The 22,090-nt window shown below is 43.2% G+C and overlaps 1 protein-coding gene across 1 annotated transcript in view; it reads left to right on the forward strand.

The window, feature by feature from the left end:
• CLTCL1 (clathrin heavy chain like 1) overlaps window positions 1–22,090 on the forward strand; it is a 98,300-nt gene that overhangs the window by 48,704 nt on the left and 27,506 nt on the right. Inside the window, exons 12-19 of the mRNA XM_047098226.1 lie at window positions 2,864–3,028; window positions 3,594–3,774; window positions 5,115–5,278; window positions 6,634–6,759; window positions 7,298–7,440; window positions 7,819–8,053; window positions 10,045–10,167; window positions 13,017–13,162. Of these exons, the coding sequence (XP_046954182.1) occupies window positions 2,864–3,028; window positions 3,594–3,774; window positions 5,115–5,278; window positions 6,634–6,759; window positions 7,298–7,440; window positions 7,819–8,053; window positions 10,045–10,167; window positions 13,017–13,162 (1,283 nt within the window). The remainder of the gene's footprint in view (window positions 1–2,863; window positions 3,029–3,593; window positions 3,775–5,114; window positions 5,279–6,633; window positions 6,760–7,297; window positions 7,441–7,818; window positions 8,054–10,044; window positions 10,168–13,016; window positions 13,163–22,090) is intronic.

A 22,090-nucleotide genomic window follows, 5' to 3' on the forward strand; every position in this document is an offset into this window, starting at 1 on the left:
TGGTGTACAGGTATCAGTTTGAGTTCCTGTGTTCAGCTCTTTGGGGCATACATCCAGAAGTGGAATTGCCAAATTATATGGTAATTCTGTATGTAACTTGTTGCAGTACCACCATACTATATTTCAAGCATTACACCATTTTATATTCCCACCACAATATATGAGTATTCCAATTTCTTCATATCCTTGCCAACACTTGTTATTTTCTGTGTATATTTAAAAAAGAATAATATCTAGGGGCACCTAGGTGGCTCAGTAGGTTTAGCATCTGACTTCAGCTCAGGTCATTATCTCATGGTTCATGCGTTTGAGCCCCATGTTGGGCTCTCTGCTGACAGCTCAGAGCCTGAAGCCTGCTTTAGATTCTGTGTCTCCCTTTCTGCCCCTTCCCTGCTCATGCTCTGTCTCTCTCTCTCAAAAATAAATAAACATTAAAAAAATAATAATAATAGCTATATGGGGCACCTGGGTGGCTCAGTCAGTTAAGCATGTAACTTTGGCTCAGGTCATGATCTCGTGGCTTGAGAGTTCAAGCCCCACATCAGGCTCTCTGTTGTCAGCGCAGAGCCAGCTTCAGATCATCTGTCCCCCTCCCTCTGCCCCTCCTCTAGTCTAGCTCTTTCTCTCTCTCAAAAATAAATAAGTTGGAAAAAAATAGCTATCCTAAATGAGTGTGAAGTGGTATCTCATTGTGGCAGTGCATTTCTTGACCTGAAAATTGGCGGGAGGGCTGTGATTTAAATCACATGTATATTCCTTTTCTTTTTTTGGTTAATTTTGGATATGTATGCAGGAAAGGAGTTTGAAAAATTCACATCAAGCTGTTAACCACAGTTGTCTGAGTAGACAGGATTGTCATTCACTTTGTTCTTTACTCACTTGTCTTCCGATTTCTTTTTGTTTATAATCATATATTGTTTTTTGATTAGGAAACAATAATTGTTAATTATATTGTTCTGTGATTTCAGGTTATTCAAATCCACAAGTTAGCTGCTGTTGTGTGGGTCATATCCCACCTCTAGGAAACAAAAGTGTTATTAATTTGCTGTTTGCTGTTCTGTTGAACTCTTATGACCAGATGATTATGTGTGATGATAGTTTTTAATAAATGAGCTTGGAAAGGGGTGCCTGGGTGGCTCAGTTGGTTAAGTGTCTGACTCTTTTTTTTTTTAATGTTTTTATTTATTTTTGAAGGAGAGAGAGACAGAGCATGAGCAGGGGAGGAGGAGAGAAAGAGGGAGACATAGAATTTCAAGCAGACTCTAGGCTCTAAGCTGTCAGCACAGAGCCTGACGCGGGGCTCAAACTCACAAACTGTGAGATCATGACTTGAGCCAAAGTCGGATGCTTAACCGACTGAGCCACCCAGGCACCCCAACTGTCTGACTCTTGATTTCAGCTCAGGTTATGATCTCATGGTGAGTTCGAGCCCCCCCATTGGGCTCTCTGCTGGAGCACAAAGCTTGCTTGGGATTCCCTCTCTCCCTTCTCTCAAGATAAATAAACTTTAATTAATTAATTAGCAAGCTTTGAAACAGAAACTAAGCACCATTCAGGAACTGAACAGATAGACCCTAAGAAGAGCCCAAACCCTAAAGCAGGGTAGGCTAAATGGGCACAATGCCCAAAACATTGGGGCAGTTCTCTCTGGATCTCAGAGGCTGGATGATATTTTCTTTCTTGGCCCTTCCGTGTTTTTTGAGTTCTCTAAACTGCACTATTACTATAATAAGGGGGAACCTTTTTTAAAAAAGAGGATAGTAAGGACAAGTCTTAAGGAAACAAAGGGTGGGGGCATCAGATAAGCATCAGATATTACAAAACCCTGCTCTCAGCACTTGGTGTGGATTTCCTCTACAGAGAGCCCAGAATGTACATTATCCTGGAACAACATGGTATTAGGCTAGGTCTGTGGTCACCATGTACTTGGTTTGTGCTCCATATCCTGGAAGAAATGGGAAAGAGTGTGTGTCTCATCAAGACTAGCTACTTATTGGGGCGCCTGGGTGGCGCAGTCGGTTAAGCGTCCGACTTCAGCCAGGTCACGATCTCGCGGTCCGGTCCGTGAGTTCGAGCCCCGCATCAGGCTCTGGGCTGATGGCTCAGAGCCTGGAGCCTGTTTCCGATTCTGTGTCTCCCTCTCTCTCTGCCCCTCCCCCGTTCATGCTCTGTCTCTCTCTGTCCCAAAAATAAATAAACGTTGAAAAAAAAAAATTAAAAAAAAAAAAAAAAAAGACTAGCTACTTATTAGATACTGAGAGTCAAGTTTGGTTGTTGACCCACTCATTCTTAGTCCAGAGGTTGCTTATTTAAAGATGATATTAAGCCTCATCAAAATTCTTTCCAGGAGGGTTAGTTGTTTTTCAGACATCCCCACTCACACCTAATTCTGCCTTTAACCAAGTGGAGAAATTTTGTGAACACCAGTAGGATTTATTACTTCCAGGTCTAATCATGACTGTTGCTAGTCCAAGGATTGAGCTCATTAACGAAGGAGGCCTTCGTAGACTCACGCCCTCACATTGACCATGACCTTGCCACAGAAAACTGTACAAATGTGATGGCTGAAAAGTCGGAACAATAGCCTGGACTGATCCCAGTAACATGCTTTAGGGCAAGGCCTCAGCCTTATTATACACATCTGACTCTGCACCTAGGAGGACAGAGCCTTGTTCGAAGAGGCCCAGGTGACTTGGAAGGATGGCTAGGGCTCTGCTCAGAGGTGGGCAAGGATCTAGACCTTTTGAAGCCCTTCTGTTTCATGAACACTGTTCTGGAGCTGTGTCATGGGGGTGTTGAGCAGCTGTTCTTAAAAAGTTATTGCCACTGTTCAGTTTTTCTTCCTGATGTCACCATTTCATAGGTTGCAGATGCCATTCTTGGAAATCAGATGTTTACCCATTATGATCGGGCCCACATCGCCCAGCTCTGTGAAAAGGCAGGCCTCCTGCAGCGTGCACTGGAGCACTACACTGACCTGTATGACATCAAGAGGGCTGTGGTCCACACTCACCTCCTCAGTCCCGAGGTATGGTGCACCCTTGGGGCACTCCTGTTGTGATTGGCACACATCTGTCATTAGGGTCACATGCTCCTGAAATTTCCTGTGTCCATGGTTGTGGGACTGTGGCATGTGTATTCCCTGTGCATGAGCCTCATCACTACTATACACAGTTTTCATTCAACCCACACACAAGCTTCACTTGCTCACCCATGCATCTGGACCCACGTTACCTCTTTCTTTCCATTTTCTACCTTTGACTTAGCCTAACAGAGAAAACCTATTAACATTGACAGCTCTAGCAGGATTGTCTGAAAGTATTAGCAGAAGCTAATAGGTATTACATTTACATTTACAGAATAAGTTTTAGTATCACCTGTGGGGTTTTGCAGGGTGTGTGACAGCTTGATGACTATTAAGGTTAGTTATCCTGAGTTTACTCCCAGCTCTTACTTTTTTACCACAGTCCTTTTAAGTGAAAATTCTTTATATTTTTGACATTCAGTGGGAAAAATTGATCCAGTTATTTTGCCAGTGTTGGAAACATCTAGGATGGTACTTAGTTGTGGATTAACTCTTCCTTGCTTCCTAGTGGCTCGTCAGCTTCTTTGGCTCCTTGTCAGTGGAGGATTCTTTGGCGTGTCTTCATGCTTTGCTGTCTGCCAGCATCAGACAGAACCTTCAGCTCTGTGTGCAGGTAGCCTCCAAGTACCATGAGCAGCTGGGCACACAGTCCCTGGTGGAGCTCTTTGAATCCTTCAAGAGTTACGAAGGTAAACTTCACACCCTCCAGCCGACTGCACCTTCTGCTCAGGTGTTGATGTCTGCCTGCCCAACCTCACAGACTTCCTTCAAGCCAAGCCAATGTGTTGGTCAATGGCAGAAGATTTCTGCTGTCTAGTGTGTTACCCAGCTTAGGTAGCTTTTTTGGCATTTGCAAAGGAAGCATTTAGTTGGTTGGCATTGGGGTGGGGACACTTAGAATCCCCCATGTGTCCCTGGAGCCTCTGTAGAACTGAGCATCTGTCACACAGTCTGCTGTAGAGTTCACCAATAAGCCTGAGCCAGTGGCACTAGAATGCATGGTTCTGAGGGGTGGCCCCTTTGGCTTCCCCTGAGTAACAGTCCCATGGTGGCTGAGCAATGTGTGGCTGCTAGGCTGGCTGGCCTGATTGTGGTTGGCTTCCTGCCCTCTTGTGGGCATCACACCAAGAATTTGCTGGTAGGAGGATGGCTTTCCCAGATGAGGGTCTGTTGGGGACAGGCTGGGGCAGCGATAGAAGCAGAGCATTTGTCCAGTGAGGTGTTAAGCCACTGCCCTGTGCCCAGTGAGTTTGGGATGTTAGAGAAGTGAAGGCAAGAGCTGCCTTCAGGGAGCTGCCCTTGTCACAAGACGCCATTGCAGGAAAGGCTGCAGCAGGAATTAGGTTGCACTGGGCGGGGAGATGGCAATAGAGTAAGGTTAGTGGGAACTGTCTGCCTTCAGGGTTCTGGTTCCTTCCTCAGGTTATAACCGATGACCTCCTCCTCAGGGAAAGTGGTCTTCTCTGGTGTATCTTGTCTTGCTGTTGTCACCAGTACCTCCTGGCCAGCTCCTGTGACAGTTAGGAGATGGTTAGCTTCTGATGAACAGTGTTGCTCTGTGACTCACCATGCACCCCAGTCTGCAGTGGCTCCATGTGTGCCATCAGCTCAATGTCAGGGAGCAGACTCTGTTTGGAGGCTCCCATTGGAAGCCTCTGCTTTCCTGTCCCTGGCATTTATTTTTAGAGCAGCAGTCACACAGCCCTCTTAAGTTGCCTATTTGAATTATTCTTGAAGATAACCACCTAGGGTATGCCTGGCGCCCCCCCCCAGATGGATTCCATATGCACACAGTATTTCACACAAGAACATCCCTCCCAAATTTGATGGAAATCTGACCAGCTATTTGGAGGAGATGCCAAAGCAAAAGAACTTCACATAGATTTTGTAAGTTGTGAGTGGGTAATGGGTGCTGGGAGACTGAAGCACTGTTGTTGTGGGCTGGGCTGCCAAGGGCAAGTGGCCTGTGACTGTGGAGAAAGCAGGTGGATATTATGAGGGCATAAGATGGAACAGTCTCTCTTTGCAGGCCTCTTCTACTTCCTGGGCTCAATTGTGAACTTCAGCCAAGATCCAGATGTGCACTTGAAATACATTCAGGCTGCCTGTAAGACGGGACAGATCAAGGAGGTGGAGAGGATATGCCGGGAGAGTAATTGCTACAATGCAGAGCGGGTGAAGAATTTTCTGAAGGTGAGTGTGTCCTGGCATCGCCTCCTTCCTTGAGCAAACCATCAGCCAGCTGCCCAAGAGTTGGAAAGCTGGCTTTGTCTCTACCAGTGTTCCCTGGATCCTTAATGCAGAGCTCTACTTTGGCCTAAAATTCTTATAGGAGTCCACTGCTCATTTTACAGCCCTTGAGGCTGTACTCTTAATTATCTGTTGTGTGAATAGAGGGAGTTAGTTTATCGATGCATTATGTTTCAGCAACATCCCAACTGTGCCCCTGTTAATTAGGTTGGGAAAGTCTACAGAAACAAATAAGCTACTCAGTGCTAGTGGCATAAAAAGCAAGAAGTGTATTTCTTCCTGATGCACAGATTAGGGTGGATGTAGAGGTAAGTGGGTGGCTTTCCCACCATCTTTCAAGGACTAGGCTGATGGCTATTTTGCCATCTTCAGCCTACCACCTTGAGTGTTGCCTTCCTAGTCAACTGGAAGGAAGGAAAATTCAGAGAAGCTGGTATAGGTGGTTTTTAAAAAAAATTTTTTAATGTTTATTTTTGAGACAGAGAGAGACAGAGCACGAATGGGGGAGGGTCAGAGAGAGAGGGAAACACAGAATCCAAAGCAGGCTCCAGGCTCGGAGCTGTCAGCACAGCCAGACGCGGGGCTTGAACTCATAGACTGTGAGATCATGACCTGAGCCGAAGTCCGATGCTCAACTGAGTGAGCCACCCAGGCGCCCCTGGCATAGGTGGTTTTTATGGGTGAGGCTGCAGGTGGCATGTGCCATTTCAATTCTCATTCCACTGGAGGAAACACATGGCCACGCCCAGAACTGCAAGGGTGCAAGAGAACCTGAGAAGTGTCATGTAGGTATGGCCAAATGAGGGGAGGCATTATTGTGGTGGACTGCAGGGTAGGCAGCAATGCCCTGCACAGGCAGCCGATGTTCCATAGAGTATGGCAGCTTGTCCAGAAACGCAGCCCTTACCAGCAAGTGTTCTCAAAAGTGGTCCTCTTTCTGGTGCCTGGTCTGGGTCAGATTTATACATAATGAGTGAGCTGCTTGTCTTAACCCAAAAGATAATGGCTTTTGGACTAATTTGGAATGTTATTGCCAAATTTAGCAGAGCTCTTTTCTTCTTTAACCAAATAGTACTATCTTTCTGTTACTTGTTTCCCAAGACAAACACCTTATCCCCAAAAGCAAATACATGTACCTTAAAACAACAGCATGTCTAGAACAAAGTCTCACCCTTGAGTCTCCTTGGGGCCACTCTGCTAACAGAAGCAGTGCCATCTCTGTGCTGATTCATGGTGCCTGCAATCTAGCTCTGTGGGGTCTTCACTGCCTGCCTTGTTCTGTGCTTTCCATTACACAGGAGGCCAAGCTCACAGACCAGCTTCCTCTCATCATCGTGTGTGATCGGTTTGACTTTGTACATGACCTCGTCCTGTACTTATACCGCAACAACCTGCAGAAGTACATCGAAATCTACGTTCAGAAGGTACTGCTGAGACCATCACTGCCGGCTCCCAGGTGACACCCGGCTGCCTTTGTGCCTTGGTTGCTGGTAATAGTCTATACCTGAGAGGCTGCCTCTGACCCCTGAATGTATCTGAGACTGGTGGTATCTAAGCTTGGGCTGCCATAGCAGAATACCACAGACTGGGTGGCTTAAGCAATAGATATTTATTGCTAACAATTCTAGAATATAGACATCCAAGATCAAGGTGCTGACCCTACCACCTTGGGTTGGTTCTTCCTGAGACCACTCTCCTTGGCTTGCAAATGGCCAGCTTCTCACTGTGTTTTTTATATGGCCTTTTCTCTGATTAGGGCCCTACCGTTTTGACCTTACTGAACCATAATTATCTCCTTCCAGGCCATTCTTCCAATACAGTCACATTAGGGACTAGAGCTTCACAGTTTGCATTCCATCTACCACAGGAGCCCTTTCAGACAGCCACATTGTCCAAATCTTTGGGGACTTGTATCAGTGACCTGTGCCTGCAGCACTGAAGTCACCACCTTGACCATTCTAGGTCAACCCTAGCCGGATCCCTGCTGTGGTTGGAGGGCTGCTTGATGTGGATTGTTCTGAGGAAGTAATTAAAAACTTAATCATGGTGGTGAGAGGACAGTTCTCCACTGATGAGCTGGTGGCTGAAGTAGAAAAAAGAAACAGGTAAGGGATCCTAGCTCGGTATCTTCTCTTGCCCCTGGGTTCTAGTGTTTGTGGTTAAGCCTATGACTAATTTCCTGAGAGCCCTTTTCAGTTAGCCTCCAGGCCCCAAGACTGACTGTCTCTGTAGCTGGTCTTTCTTGTAACAAATCTTAGATCCAGTAGTGAGTTACTTGCTATTGGTATTGCAGATCTTTGGGAAAAACTTAACAATTGAAATCAGTTTGGAACTCAAGTCTGTCTTGGTCCCTAGAACAACCTGAGGTTAATGGAATGAGATTTTTGTTTGTTTCTAGAAGCAACCTTCACAGTTCAGGGTCTGCCCTGGAGGTTTTGAATGTTAGTTTTGAGACGCTTAAGGTGTTCTTCCTTCTTTCAAAGGCTAAAGCTGCTTCTTCCCTGGCTGGAGTCCCGGAGTCACGAAGGCTGTGAAGAGCCTGCCACTCACAATGCTCTTGCCAAGATCTACATCGACAGCAACAACAGCCCTGAGCGCTTCCTGAGAGAAAATGCTTACTATGACAGCCGCGTGGTGGGCCGCTACTGTGAGAAGCGGGACCCACATCTGGCCTGCGTTGCCTATGAGCGGGGGCAGTGTGACCTTGAGCTCATCAAGGTAGGCAGCAGATAGACTTAACTGCCAGGTTTTGCTCTGGCTTCAAATGCAGGCTCTGTGGGGGCTCATGAGGGCTTCCTCTGAGCCCCACAATTGCAGGTCATTTGTTACATTTCCATGAACAACTTGGTTTCTTTTTAATTCAGATGCCTTGTTTGCTACCTGCTTATGCCCTGTTTGTATATTGTACTTATAGGTGTGGCTGGCCCTGAGTCTGACCTGTCAGCCTTCTGCTGCAGTCCTCCTTGTTACCTAATGTCCTGAGGGCAGAATTCAACCTGTTAGCCTGACTCAGGAGGTCCTCTGTGAACTGCAACCCTGTCCTCGCCAGTCTGACTGCCTCCCCTCTTGCCTTTCTATCCTGGATGCCTCTGTCCCATTTGCCCTTGCACTACCTGCTCTTCTTTTTAGGGCAGCTTCTTACACGTGCCCTCACCAACTCTTCCCAACCTCAGAGCTCTTTCTGGCCCCTCTTTGGAACAACCCCCCAGGTCTACTTTCCTCAGTCCTGGCTTGCATCTACATGTATTCAGTTAGTTAAGTATCAAATAGTGACCTAAAACTCCAGAAATCTCATGTAGGTGTACCCAATGTTTGTTTGACTGTAAGATCCATAGGCAGTTGGTCTGTTTGCCCTGAGCATCTCAGAATATCTGACAACATGGTAGAAACTCAGCAACCAGGGAAGGAGAGTCAAGCATACAGACCCAAAACTCAAGAGCAGTGCAACAGTTTCTCATCCTGCTCTGGCTTTTGACACTGGCCATGCAAGTGGCAAGCTGGGTTGACATAGCACCTGCCTCGAGGGAGCAGGTTTGTGTGAAGTTGGGACTTTAGTTTGATACCATAAGCCACATTTTGGCTGAATTTACCACCTTTTTATTAAAGCTCAGTTCAGTGACCTCTCAGGGATCTTTGCACCCATCTGTCCTATCTGGTGATACACAGTAGACATCGCCTTTTAGTAAGGCAGAATTCAGACAAGAAAAAAAATGTTCATTAAGGTCTGATGTGTCAGAAGGAGAAGTAAGATTTTAGTGCAGGCCAGAGTAGGCCTGCTCTTGGCCTCATGCCATGCATGTGTGAACAGCCCATGGACACACACGCAGTACTTAGCCTTGTGCCTGGCATCTGGTACCCAGCCAGTCTGATTCCCACCAGGCCTTAGCAAGTGTCTCACACATTGAAATGTCCAAGTGGGTGTTTGGTTTCTTGGAGATGTATTAGAGCACTAAAAAAAGGGTCTCAAGTTCGATCAATAAAAGCATATTTTAAAGTTTATAGGCCTTGGGATGCCTGAGTGGCTCAGTCGGTTAAGTATCCAACTCATGATTTTGGCTCAGGTCATGATTCCAGGGTTGTGAGATGAAGCCCCATGTCAGGCTCTGTGCTAAGTGTGGAGTCTGCTTAGGATTCTCTCTCTCCCTCTACCCCTCTCCCCAACTTGTGCATGTGTGCACTCTCTCTCTCCCCCTCTCCCTCTCCCTCTAAAAATAAAAAAAGAAAGTTTATAGGCCTTGAAATACTGTAGCATATATGCTGTTTTATACCAGTTCTGGGATATTCTGATAACACTTTAGAGATGGTGACTATTTAAATTTAAATTAGCTAAAAATTAAAAACTTAGTTTCTCTTTCCTACACTGCATTCCGTAGCATAGACCTAGAACATTTTTATTGTCTCAGAAAGTTCTGAGCAGCACCACTTTAGGGCAACAGGTTGATGTTGAGAGGAGCTGCCACACACCCATACCCACTCTTAAGTTGTTGTAAACTGAGAAACTCATGTTTTGAGGTAACATATTGCTCTGAGGAGTTCATTGTCACCCCTTTGGGATGCTGCTCATCCTGTGTCGAAGTCCTATTACTCGCTTGGGTTCCAACTGACACCAAACAAGTGTCAGGGACAGAGGGAACTGACTGGAGTGGGTCCCCCACATAATGTCCATTGGTTGGCTGTTTGCGTTACACACACTAGTATGCTCATTTCAGGTTTGCAATGAGAATTCTCTGTTCAAAAGTGAGGCCCGTTACCTGGTGCGCAGGAAAGATCCAGAGCTCTGGGCTCATGTCCTTGAGGAGACCAACCCTTCCAGGCGACAGCTGATTGACCAGGTGAGGAATGGAAATGGGAGTGTATATATGCATGCATGTGTTTTGCCTTCTCATTATCATGTGGCCAAAGTGACTAGTTGTGACGTTATGTCTGAAACATCTTTAGATGCATGACCAGACAATCTTGTGAATCTTCTCTGGAGTTGTTCATTGATTAGAGTAGAGTTGGCCCTGATCTCCAAAGTGGGAATGTGCTACCCCAGTAAAAGGAATATCTAATGGCATGACTGCATGCTGGATCCTTAGTATTTTTTTAGCTCAGTCCCCATTGACACAAGGTAAGTGGCTCTCAAGGTTGTCTCAGCTAGATCTGCCTTTGTTGAGGAACCCCTGCACCCTTGTGACCATCCAGCACCTTCTCGGAGCTGGGGCACAATGCCAAGGCCAGGGCTCTTCCTGGGTGCAGCCTGGCAGGCTTCACTGGGCTTCCTGAAGCTTCGGGTAGCAGGTGGTACTTCACCATCCTCACCGTCTGCTGGGCACACTATTTGGAAGTGGGCTAAGATCAAAGTAGGAACAATATCCTGGCCCCAACAAGTGGGCTCCAGTCCTGAGTGGATCAGCTAAAGTGCCCCAACTCCTTTGTATGCATTACCAACCACTAGGTGCACTTGTTGGGCTTCACCTGTATCTCCACTGAATTCACCTTCTTGTTTTCTGTCCACTGTTCCTCATGTCTGTGCCATTATCCTTTTCTTAATTAACTTTATTTTGGAACACTTTTAGATGGATAGAAGCCTGTGTTATTTTGGATCTTATTATATCAACTTTGGACTTACCCATCTCTCAGATTCATTGAGACTTGACAAAGACATTGAGCAGCAAAGGGCCTGGGACAGAGTAGGTTTAGATTCTGCTAGAGATCTACAAATTCACAGACAACAGGTGTTTCTCCAGGTGTTGACCTGGCATGTCTTGTAGGTCATGTTGCATTGGCACAGGGATGAGCAGCTTTAACACTGCACTGAACTGAAGCCAGCAGGTACCTTTTGGTCTCCCTGTGTCTGTGAAGCTGCTGGTGCTCTCATTATATCTGCTGTGACTGAATATTCATAGCCGCCTCCTGGAGGCATTCACCTCCTGTGCCTCTCTAATTAGAGGGACCACATGATGGCAGTGGCAGACTGCTTTTTGGTCTGTAGTAGAAGCTTATTATGGAAAGTTTACTTAGAAAAAGCAACTTCCTGAGGTAACTTAGGTTAGGCATCCTGTTGACTCAAATAGGTGGTAGAAATATATTTTTGCCCTTAAAACAACCAGTGTGTATTTAAAGTACTCTTAAGGTTTTTAAGAATGGGCAGATACCATGATGGCAGGAAATGGTACTTCCTACTCTGGGTGAATTCTGTGTGCTGTCACACTTCTCCTTTCCCTCAAGTATACCCTTTTAATTATCTCTCTGATAGCCCCTTTTCTCAAACTCCTCTGCATAACTGTTAGGATTGTTATAAACTCCTCAGAAGAACTTTTGTATTTTATGGTGCCATTTAGTATACAGTGGCCACTTGCAAGGTGAACTGGGCTGACTTTGATTCTGGTTCCATTGCAGCCCTCCTGTTTGCAGGGTGAAAGTTTGTGGCCAGAGATGTCATATTAGCTATGTCATACCTTCTCTGAGCTGTCTGTTCTCTCTCATTAATGCATTGCTATTCCCTACCCCTGATGAACACCAGAAACTTGGCAAAACTGATCCCGAAGTCACCAAAGGCCCCTGGCACAAAACACAAGGAGAACAAGCTGGCCATCTAGCCTGCTGTTATTTGGGAAGTGTACTTTTTAGAAAAATGTCTTTTCAGGGCACCTTGGTGGCTCAGTCATTTAAGCATCTGACTAGATTTCAGCTCAGGTCATGATCTCATCGTTCATGAGTTGGAGCCCCACATCGGGCTCTGTGCTAAGAGCGCGGAGCCTGCTTAGGATTCTTTCACCCCCTCTCTCTGCCCTTCCCCTGCTCATGCTCTCTCTCCCTCAAAATAAATAAATAAACATTAAAAGGAAAAAAAAGAAAGAAAGAAACGTCTTTTCCCCCAGTTGTGAGTTTTCTTGTAGGTGAGACACCCATAATTGGATGAGGGGTGTATGGCCAGGCTTTTGTCAGTCTTTCTCTAAGGGCGTGTTTCTGAGGGCTCTGTAGTGCAGGGTACATTCTACTTCATGCCTGGAAGTGGGCTGGACCTCAGCAGTGTGGTGCTCTAGGCTAGCAAGACCTTCATTAGAATGGTGTCTTCATGGGTGCCTGGGTGGCTCATGGCTCAGTCAGTTGAGCATCAGACTTAGGAGGTTATGATCCTGTGGTTTGGGAATTCAAGCCCTTCGTAGGGCTCACTGCTGTCAGTGCAGAGTCTGCTTCTGGCTCTCTGTCCCCCTCTCTCTGCCCCTCCCTCGTTTGCACTCTCTCCCTCTCAAAAATAAACAAACATTTAAAAAAGAAAAAAAAAGTACATTTAAAAAAAAAGAGTGGTGTCTTCATTACAGAAATGGAAGCCATTTTGCTATGAACAGTGACCAAAAAAAAAACAAACAAACAAACAAAGATGAAAGCAAACATGCATTTCAGCTACCTATTTAGTGCACTCTTACTGGCTTTGGAGTAAATTTACAGTATGGTCATTGGGGCAGAGATGAGTCTAACCCCAATTAGAGAAAAACTAATTGTCAAAATAAAGCAAACAGAATCCCTGAAACTAATGCCTTTAGACAACCTTCTCTTTTTGCCTTGAGAAATCTCCTATGTTCTCCTATGTCTGTTTCAGACTACCATGGAGGTATCCTTCTCTTCTGTTTAACTTCAAGGATAGTCTTGAATTGACTTAACTAACCAAGTTCTTTCAAATGATTTTTAAAACCAGGTGGTACAGACAGCATTGTCAGAAACACAGGATCCTGAAGAGGTCTCAGTCACTGTCAAGGCCTTCATGACAGCTGATCTGCCTAATGAACTGATTGAGCTGCTGGAGAAGATTGTTCTGGATAACTCAGTCTTTAGTGAGCACAGGTGAGGGTATGCTGAGGGTAGCTGCTAAACTCAGTCAGATTCAAGCACCTGCCTGATGTTCACTTTTCATTACAGTTTTGTCTCACCTTATCTGCCCAGCCTTATTGGCTGCTCCTCAGACATGTAGCCAGTCTTCTCACTGTGTTCTGTATCTTCAGACCTACCTGTATCTTCTAACCCAACCTAAATCCTGCTTTTTCCAGGACACTGTCCTTCCTCTTGCTGCTCTGGCCTGCATTGTTCTTTAACCTCACTGCTAAGAAAGGGAACTAATATTCATTAGGGGCTACTATGTCCCAAGTATGTTAAACTCTTGAAATCATGAACAAAAGTTTGAAAGCAAATGTCAAGAAAATTAAATCTGGGCATGTATTAGGGAAGATTTGCTGGAGATGTAATGTAGAAGTATGATGAGTAGGAGCTTGGGTAGGAAGAACATTCTAGGCAGAAACAACAGCAAGGACAGACACCTTGGAAGTAATAAAATGTGCTTCAGTATGGTCACATTCAGCATTTATCTCCACTTTAAAATTCATTATCAGGGGTGTCTGGACAGCTCAGTTGGTTGAGCGTCCAAGTTCGGCTCAGGTCATGATCTCACAGTTCGTGAGTTCAAGCGCTGCGTAGGGCTCTGTGCTGACAGCTCAGAGCCTGGAGCCTGCTTTGGATTCTGTGTCTCCCTCTTTCTCTGTCCCTCCTCTGCTCATGCTCTCTCTCTCTCTCAAAAATAAGTAAACATTAAGAAAAAAAAAAAGGAGGAAGAAGAGCCTGCCTTGTAGCAAGGCTTCAGAGAATTCTGAGATAACATTCCAAGAAATAATGAGCTAATAGTAAAAATATTGACAAAATGCATAAGGAAACAAGGTTCTATTAGTAAGAACTAGCAATAAAACAGGGTAGACTCAGATCTGCCTAAAGGGACTATGGGTATTGGAATTATCAGGCACAGAATATAAAATTGAATGTAATGTGTTTAAGTACCAAAAACAGGGGCGCCTGGGTGGCGCAGTCGGTTGGGCGTCCGACTTCAGCCAGGTCACGATCTCGCGGTCCGTGAGTTCGAGCCCCGCGTCGGGCTCTGGGCTGATGGCTCAGAGCCTGGAGCCTGTTTCCGATTCTGTGTCTCCCTCTCTCTCTGCCCCTCCCCCGTTCATGCTCTGTCTCTCTCTGTCCCAAAAATAAATAAACGTTGAAAAAAAAAAATTAAAAAAAAAAGTACCAAAAACAATATCAAGAAGATTTTTTAAAATGCCAGATAACTTTGATAAATAAAAATAAATTTACATAGTTGGATTTGAAGTAAACTCTAAATGGGTTTAGTGGCATTAGAGAATAAATGAATGGAAAGATAGATGTGAAGAAATTGTAAGAATGTAGCCAAGACACACAGATGGAAAATGTGAAAGAGTTTAAGAGGTGCACAGGTTCAAGGAAGACCTAATCAGAGCCTCAGAGAGAACAGGGAATGAGACACTGTTTGGAGGGAAAATGATGGAGATTTTAACAGAACTGATAGTTTAGTTCTCAAATTCAGGAGACCAGCAAATCCCAAGGAGGATTAATTTTTTTAAGGTTTTTTTTTTTAAAGTTATTGTTTTGAGAGAGAGTGTGTGAGCAGGGTAGGGGCAGAGAGGTAGGGAGAGAGAGAATCCCAAGCAGGCTCCATGCTGTCAGCACAGAGCCTAGTGTGTGGCTCAAATCCATGAACTGCAAGATCTTGACCTGAGCTGAAACCAAGAGTCAGAAGCTCGACCAACTGAGCCACCCAGGCACCCTAGGAGGATTAATTTTTTAAAACCACCGTTACACACGTTATAGCAAAACTGTGGGACATCAAAAAACAAAAACAAAAACAAAAACTTTTTTAAGCACCCAGAGAGAAGATAGATTACCTATAAAGAAATATGAATTAGCAGACTTCTGAGCAGCTTCAGTAGAAGCCAAAGGATATGGGATGATGTGACTCAGAGTGTATAACATAAGGTTAATGAGAAGTTGGAAATAAAAAAATAAAGGTAGGCAAATGCAAACCTAAAAATTCTGGTATTATACTGACGTATGTTAATATACTATGACATTTTGTTTATATGTATATACTATAAGGTCTTTATTTGTATCATACAAAATAGACTTTAAGGTAAAAACCATTGTTGAAGTAAAAAGAGCCGGTACAGTAGTCCCCCACTTACCTGTGATGTCATGTCCTATGGTTTCAGTGATCATGGTTAACCATGGTCCGTCTGAAAGCAGACAGTGTGTCAGAAGTAGAGTAGTAGCCTAACACTGTGTCACAATGCCTACATCATTCACCTCACTTCATCTCATCACCTAGGCATTTTATCATCTTACTTCATCACAAGATGAAGGCTGAGTCCAGTACAATAAGATATTTTGAGAGCGAGAAACCGAATTCACTAACTTTCATTTATGATATAATTGTTCTATGTTATTATTAGTTATTGTTATTAATCTCTTAGTGTGCCTGGGGTTTATAAAATAAAGTTTATCAGGGGCACCTGGGTAGCTCAGTTGATTAGGTGACCGACTTCGGTTCAGGTCATGATCTCACAGTTTGTGGGTTCGAGCCCTGCGTTGCGCTCTGTGCTGACAGCTCAGAGCCTGGAGCCTGCTTCGGATTCTGTGTCTCCCCCTTTCTCTGCCCCCTCCCCTGCTCATCTCTGTGTTTCTCAATAATAAATAAACATTAAAAAAAATTTTTTTAATGAAAAAAAAAATAAAGTTTATCATAGGTATGTATGTGCAGGAAAAAATAACAAAAAATAGGATTTGGTACTGTTTGTGGTTTCAAACCCCTACGGGGAGATCTTAGAATGTATTACCCACAGATGTGGGGGACTACTGTATAGAATGATGAAATACTCAGTTCACCAGAAAGATAATTCTGAACTTGTATATACCTAATAATAGAGCTTCAAAATATGTCAGGCAAAAAGTGACAAATCTGCAAGAAGACCCAGGCAAATTCACCATATGGGGAGATCTTAACATACCTCTCCAGGTAATTAATAGAACAATTAGCTTAAAAAATGAATATACGAGGGGTGCCTGGATAGCTCAGTCATTAAGCATCTGACTCTTGATTTCAGCTCAGGTCTTGGTCTCAGGATTGTGAGTTTGGGCCCTGTGTTGAGGGGCCAAGCTTTTTTAAAAAATGAGTATATTAAGAAGTATACATAAGGGGTTCCTGGGTGGCTCAGTTGGTTAATCATCCAACTCTTGATTTCGGCTCAGGTCAGGGCTCTGCTCTGGCAGTGTGGGCCTGCTTGGGATTCTCTCTCCCATCTTTCTCTCTGTCTCTACCCTGCTTGGTCTCTCTTTCAAAATAAATGAACTTGAAAAAAGGTTTTTTTAAGTATATATAAAAAATGAGTGTATTAAAAAGTATAGGGGCACCCGGGTGGCTCAGTCGGTTAAGCGTCCAACTTCAGCTCAGGTCATGATCTCACAGTTTGTGAGTCCGAGCCCCGCGTCAGGCTCTGTGCCGACAGCTCAGAGCCTGGAGCCTGCTTCAGATTCTGTGTCTCCCTCTTTCTCTGCCCCTCCCCCGCTCGTGCTCTTTCTCTCTCAATAATAAATAAACGTTAAAAAAATTGTTTTTTAAAAAGTATAAAGACAATACTAAATATATTTCTTAAAGTAAATAAAAACAATATAACTAGTGACAGTTAATGTGAATTATAAGCTTGGGGCACCTGGGTGACTCAGTTGGTTAAAGCATCTAATTTTTGCCCAGGTCATAATCTCACATGGCTCGAGTTTGAGCCATGCATTGGGCTTTCTGCTGTTAGCATAGAAGCTGCTTTGTATCCTCTGTCCCCCTCTCTCTCTGTCCCTCCCCTGCTCGTTCTCTCTCTCAAATAAATAAACTTTTTTTCTAAATGTGAATTATTGGAGCGCCTGGGTGGCTCAGTGGGTTAAGCGTCTGACTTTGGCTTAGGTCATGATCTCACGGTTCATGGGTTCGAGCCCCGTGTCAGGCTCTGCGCTGACAGCTCAGAGCCTAGAGCCTGAGCTCTGTGTCTCCCTCTCTCTCTGCCCCTCCCCTGCTTGTGCTCTGTCTCTGTCTCTGTCTCTCAAAAATAAATAAACATTAAAAAAATATTTTTTAAAAAATCAAAAAATTAAAAATTAAAAATAAAATAAAAATATGAATTATAAGCTTACTGGAATGAATTTATATATATTCAACAAGTAGACATGGTTACTAAAGAAAATCAGAAGACAAATAAATGAAAGAGCAAACTTCTACAATCTGTCCACTCAACCATTATAAACAACTTGATGTAAATTCATGAATGATCACATCATCTTGAAAGACATTAGTTTTACCCACATCACTCAAATTCATTGCAATACCCTAAAACACTCTATTTGTTTACTTATGAAACTTGACAGGAAGATTTTAAATTTTAAATCAGGGGTGCCTGGATGGCTCAGTCAGTTAAGCATCCAACTCTTGGTTTCAGCTCAGTTCATGACCTCGCGTTTCCTGAGTTTGAGCCCTGTATCAGGCTCTGTGTTGACAGTGCGGAGCCTGCTTGGAATTCTCTATCTCCTTCTCTCTCTGCCCCTTCCTCTCTCTCTCTCTCTCTGTCTCTCACTCTCCCTCTCAAAATTAAATAAATAACATTTAAAATTTTTCAAAAAGAATAAATTTTAAATCAAAAAGATAAAAGGCCAAGAATAGTGAAGATGCTGCTAACACAAATAATAGATCACCCAAGATGTGAGAGTAGGTTTTGGGATGACAAGGTACTTACTCTGATCTAGAATAATTATAAAATTAAATTAAGACATGGTGGTTTGTGCAAGGAATAGAAAAACGGACCATAACAGTAGAGCAAAGAACCCTAAAATATGCCCACACATATGTAAAAAACTTAACTTGTAACATCTGGCTGTGCAGATGGAAGTAATAGACTTTTCAGTAAATAATGTTGGGACAATTGATTACCCATGTGGGTGAAAGTTAAAATTGGACCCCTATCCTATACTCTGTAAAGATTTAAATATAAAAGTTAAAACTATAATGTTTTTAGAGTTTACGTTTAAAAGAAGAATATATTTGTGAATGCTTAAGTCAGTTGCAAAAATATATAGACCATTTGTGAAAAACTTGCAAAATAGGACTATGTTAAACTTAAGAACTTTATCATACTAAGATGAGAAAAAGGGAAGCTACAAGCAGAGATGACATTTGCAACATACAGAACCAACAGAAACTAGCATGGAGAACATACAATAAAAGAAAAACTCCTGATAACAACCTGATAGAAAACTCAGCAAAGCACTTGAATGGTCCTTCAGCAAGAGGAGAGATAGCCCCGTGAGTCTAAGGCAGGACTGCAGCCTCATCAATCATCAAGGAAGCACAGTCTGGCTGCTGTGTACTGCCCCTTTCCTCCTGCAGAGCAGTGGGGATCTAGCTCTCCTAATCAGCCTTGATGAGAATGTCGAGCAGCTGGGTCTCTTATATGCCCTGTTGGGAATGTTTTGTTCCTCTTGGAAAGCAGTACGTGTTAGAAGGTGTTTCCACTCCTGGTTCTGAGCCCTGAAGAAACTCAGCTCACATGTATCAGGAGACATATGCAAGAATGCACAAAACAGCACAGTTTCCAGTAGCAAAGATCTCAGAGCAGTCCAGACACCCATCAGTAAAAGGGCTGTGGTACTGTCGTACAGTGGAATACCTTGTCACAGTGGAAATTAATGCTTATCCAACAGCATGGGTGAATCTTGGACCTAATTTTTAATACTTTTTTTCCCTTCTTCCCCCCTTCTTTTTAATTACTATACAGTAAAATTGGCCTTTTGTGAGGATGTACAGTACTAGGAATTTCACACATGCCTAGATTCATGTAAGTAACCACCATAGTTGGGGTACAGAACAGTTCCCTGACACTGTGAAACTGACTTGTGCAAGCTGCCCTTTACATTTGTAGCTCCTGTACCCTTGACAGTCACCATCTGTCATTTATCACTATCATTCTAGTTTTGCCTTTCCAAGAATGTCATGTGAAAGGTATCACATACTGTGTAATCTTTTGAGACCTGGCTTCTTTCACACCTTTGAGATTTATCCAAGTTGTTGTGTGCATCAATAGTTTGTTCTCTTTTATTGCTGAATAGTGCTCTGTTGTATGAGTGTACAACAGTTTGCATATCTGCTTGGATATGCAGATCGAAGGACATTTGGATTGCTTTCAGTTTGGGGTGCCTATGAATATAGCTGCTATAAACGTTTGTGACCAGATTTTTGTTTGAACATACCTAGCAGTTGCTGAACCATTTGTTATATGTATGTTTAACTGTTTAAGAAGCTGATAAACTTTGTTTTCCAGAGTGGCTGTACCATTTTGCATTCCTACCAGCAGTGTGAGAGAATCCTAGTTGCTCTACATCTTCACTAGCACTTGGTATTAATGGTATTTTTAATTTTAGCCATTCTAATAAGTGTATAGCAGGATGTCATTGTGGTTTTAATTTGCATTTCCCTGATGGGTAATGATGTTAAACAACTTTTCTTGTGCTTACCTGCCATCCATATATCCTCTTTGGTGAAGAGTCTCTAAATCTTTCACCCCTTTTTTATTTGGGTTATTTGGTTTTTCAGTGTTAAGTTTTGTTCTTTATTTTTTTTAATGTTTATTTATTTTCGAGAGAGACAGAGTGTAAGCAGGGAAGGGGCAGGGAGAGAGAGGGAAACAGAATCCAAAGCAGGCTCAGGCTCTGAGCTGTCAGCACAGAGCCTGATGCGGGGCTCGAACTCACGGACCACGAGATCGTGACCTGAGCTGAAGTCGGCTGCTCAACCGACTGAGCCACCCAGTCGCCCAAGTTTTGTTCTTTAAACAGTCTGAATTCAAGCCCTTTGTTTTATATGGGATTTGCAAGTATATTTTCCCAGTGTGGAGCTTGTCTTTTTATTCTCCTAATAGCACCATTTGCAGATTAAAAGTTTTCATTTTGATCAAGTCCACGTCATAAACTTTTCTCTTATGGATTGTGTTTTGGTGTTTAGAAGAACTCTGTGCCTAATCCTAGGTCAAAGATTCTTTCTGGATTCCTTCTAAAAGTTTTATAGTTTTACATTTTACCTTTATAAATCTATGGTCCGGCATCCAACAATGTATGAAGTTAAGCTTGAGGTTCATTTTTTTACATGTGGATATCCAGTCATTCCAGCATTATTTGTTGGGTCCTTTCTGCATTGAATTCCTTTTGCATCTTTGCCAAAAATCACTTGGCCGTGTAGTGTGATTCCTCCAACTTTATTCTTTTTTTTAATTTAAATTTTAGTTAACATACAGTGCAGTATTGGTTTCAGGAGTATAATTCAGTGATTCATCACTTACATATAAAACCCAGTGCTCCTCACAACAGGTGCCCTCCTTAGTACCCATCACCCTTCTAGCCTATCTCCCACCAACCTCCCTCCATCAACCCATAGTTTGTTCTCTATCATTAAGAGTCTCTTGTGGTTTGTTTCCCTCTCTTCTCTTTTCCCCCCACTTGCCATACGTTCATCTGTTTTGTTTCTTTGATTCCACATATGAGTGAAATCATATGGTATTTGTCTTTCTCTGATTCACTTATTTCACTTAGCATAATACATACTAGCTCCATCCATATCATTGCAAGTAGCAAGATTCATTCTTTTTGATGCCTGAGTAATATTCTTGTGTGTGTGTGTGTGTGTGTGTGTGTGCGCGCGCGCGCTCATGTGTATATAAAAGATATACGCATACACACACACACACACACACACACACACACATAGTACATCTTCTTTATCCATTCATCAGTCAGTGGACATTTGGGCTCTCTTCCTAGTTTGGCTCTTGTTTTGTTTTTTGTTTTTTTTATGAATTTTATTGTCAAATTGGTTTCCATACAACACCCAGGGCTCCTCCCAACAGGTGCCCCTCCTCAATGCCCATCACTCCACATCTGCTAGTTTGGCTATTGTTGATAATGCTGCTATAAATATTGGGGTGCATGTACCCCTTTTGAATGTGTATTTTTGTATCCTTTGGGTACATACCAACTGGTATAATTGCTAGATCATAATGTAATTATATTTTTAGTTTCTTGAAGAACCTCCATGCTATTCTCCAGAGTGCCTGCACCAGTTTGCATTCTCACCAACAGTGCAAGAGGGTTCCCCTTTTTCTACATCCTTGCCAACACCCGTTGTTTCTTGTGTTGTTAATTTTAGCCATTCTGACAAGTGTAAAGTAGTGTCTCATTGTGGTTTTAATTTGTGTTTCCCTGTTGATGACTGATGTTGAGCATCTTTTCATGTGTCTGTTAGCCATCTGGATGTCTTCTTTAGAAAGGTGTCTATTCATGTCTTCTGCCCATTTTTTTAACTGGGTTATTTGTTTTTTGGGTGTTGAGTTTGATGAATTCTTTATAGGTTTTGAATACTAACCTTTTATCAGATATGTCACTTCCTGATATCTCCTTCCATTTTGTAGGCTGCCTTTTAGTTTTGTTGATTGTTTCCTTCACTGTGCAGAGGCTTTTTAACTTGATAAAGTCCCAATAGTTCATGTTTGCTTTTGTTTCCCTTGCCTTCAGTGATGTGTCTAGTAATAAGTTGCTCTAGCCGAGGTCAAAGAGGTTGCTGCCTGTATTCTCCTCTAAGATTTTGATGGTTTCCTGTCTCACATTTAGGTCTTTCATCCATTTTGAATTTGTTTTTATGTACAGCATAAGAAAGTGGTCCGGTTTCATTCTTCTGCATGTTGCCATCCAGTTTTCCCAACACCATTTGTTGAAAAGACTGTCTTTTTTCCATTGGATATTCTTTCCTGCTTTGTCAAAGACCCAACTTTATTCTTGTTCAAAATTCAGAATTAGCCTTGTCTGTTATTGACAGGGAAACCTCCTGGAATTTTTATT

Source organism: Lynx rufus, unplaced genomic scaffold, assembly GCF_022079265.1.
Source record: "Lynx rufus isolate CCGP_SWC_20201006 ecotype Redwood Valley unplaced genomic scaffold, mLynRuf1.p SCAF_45, whole genome shotgun sequence".
Taxonomy (NCBI): Eukaryota; Metazoa; Chordata; class Mammalia; order Carnivora; family Felidae; genus Lynx; species Lynx rufus.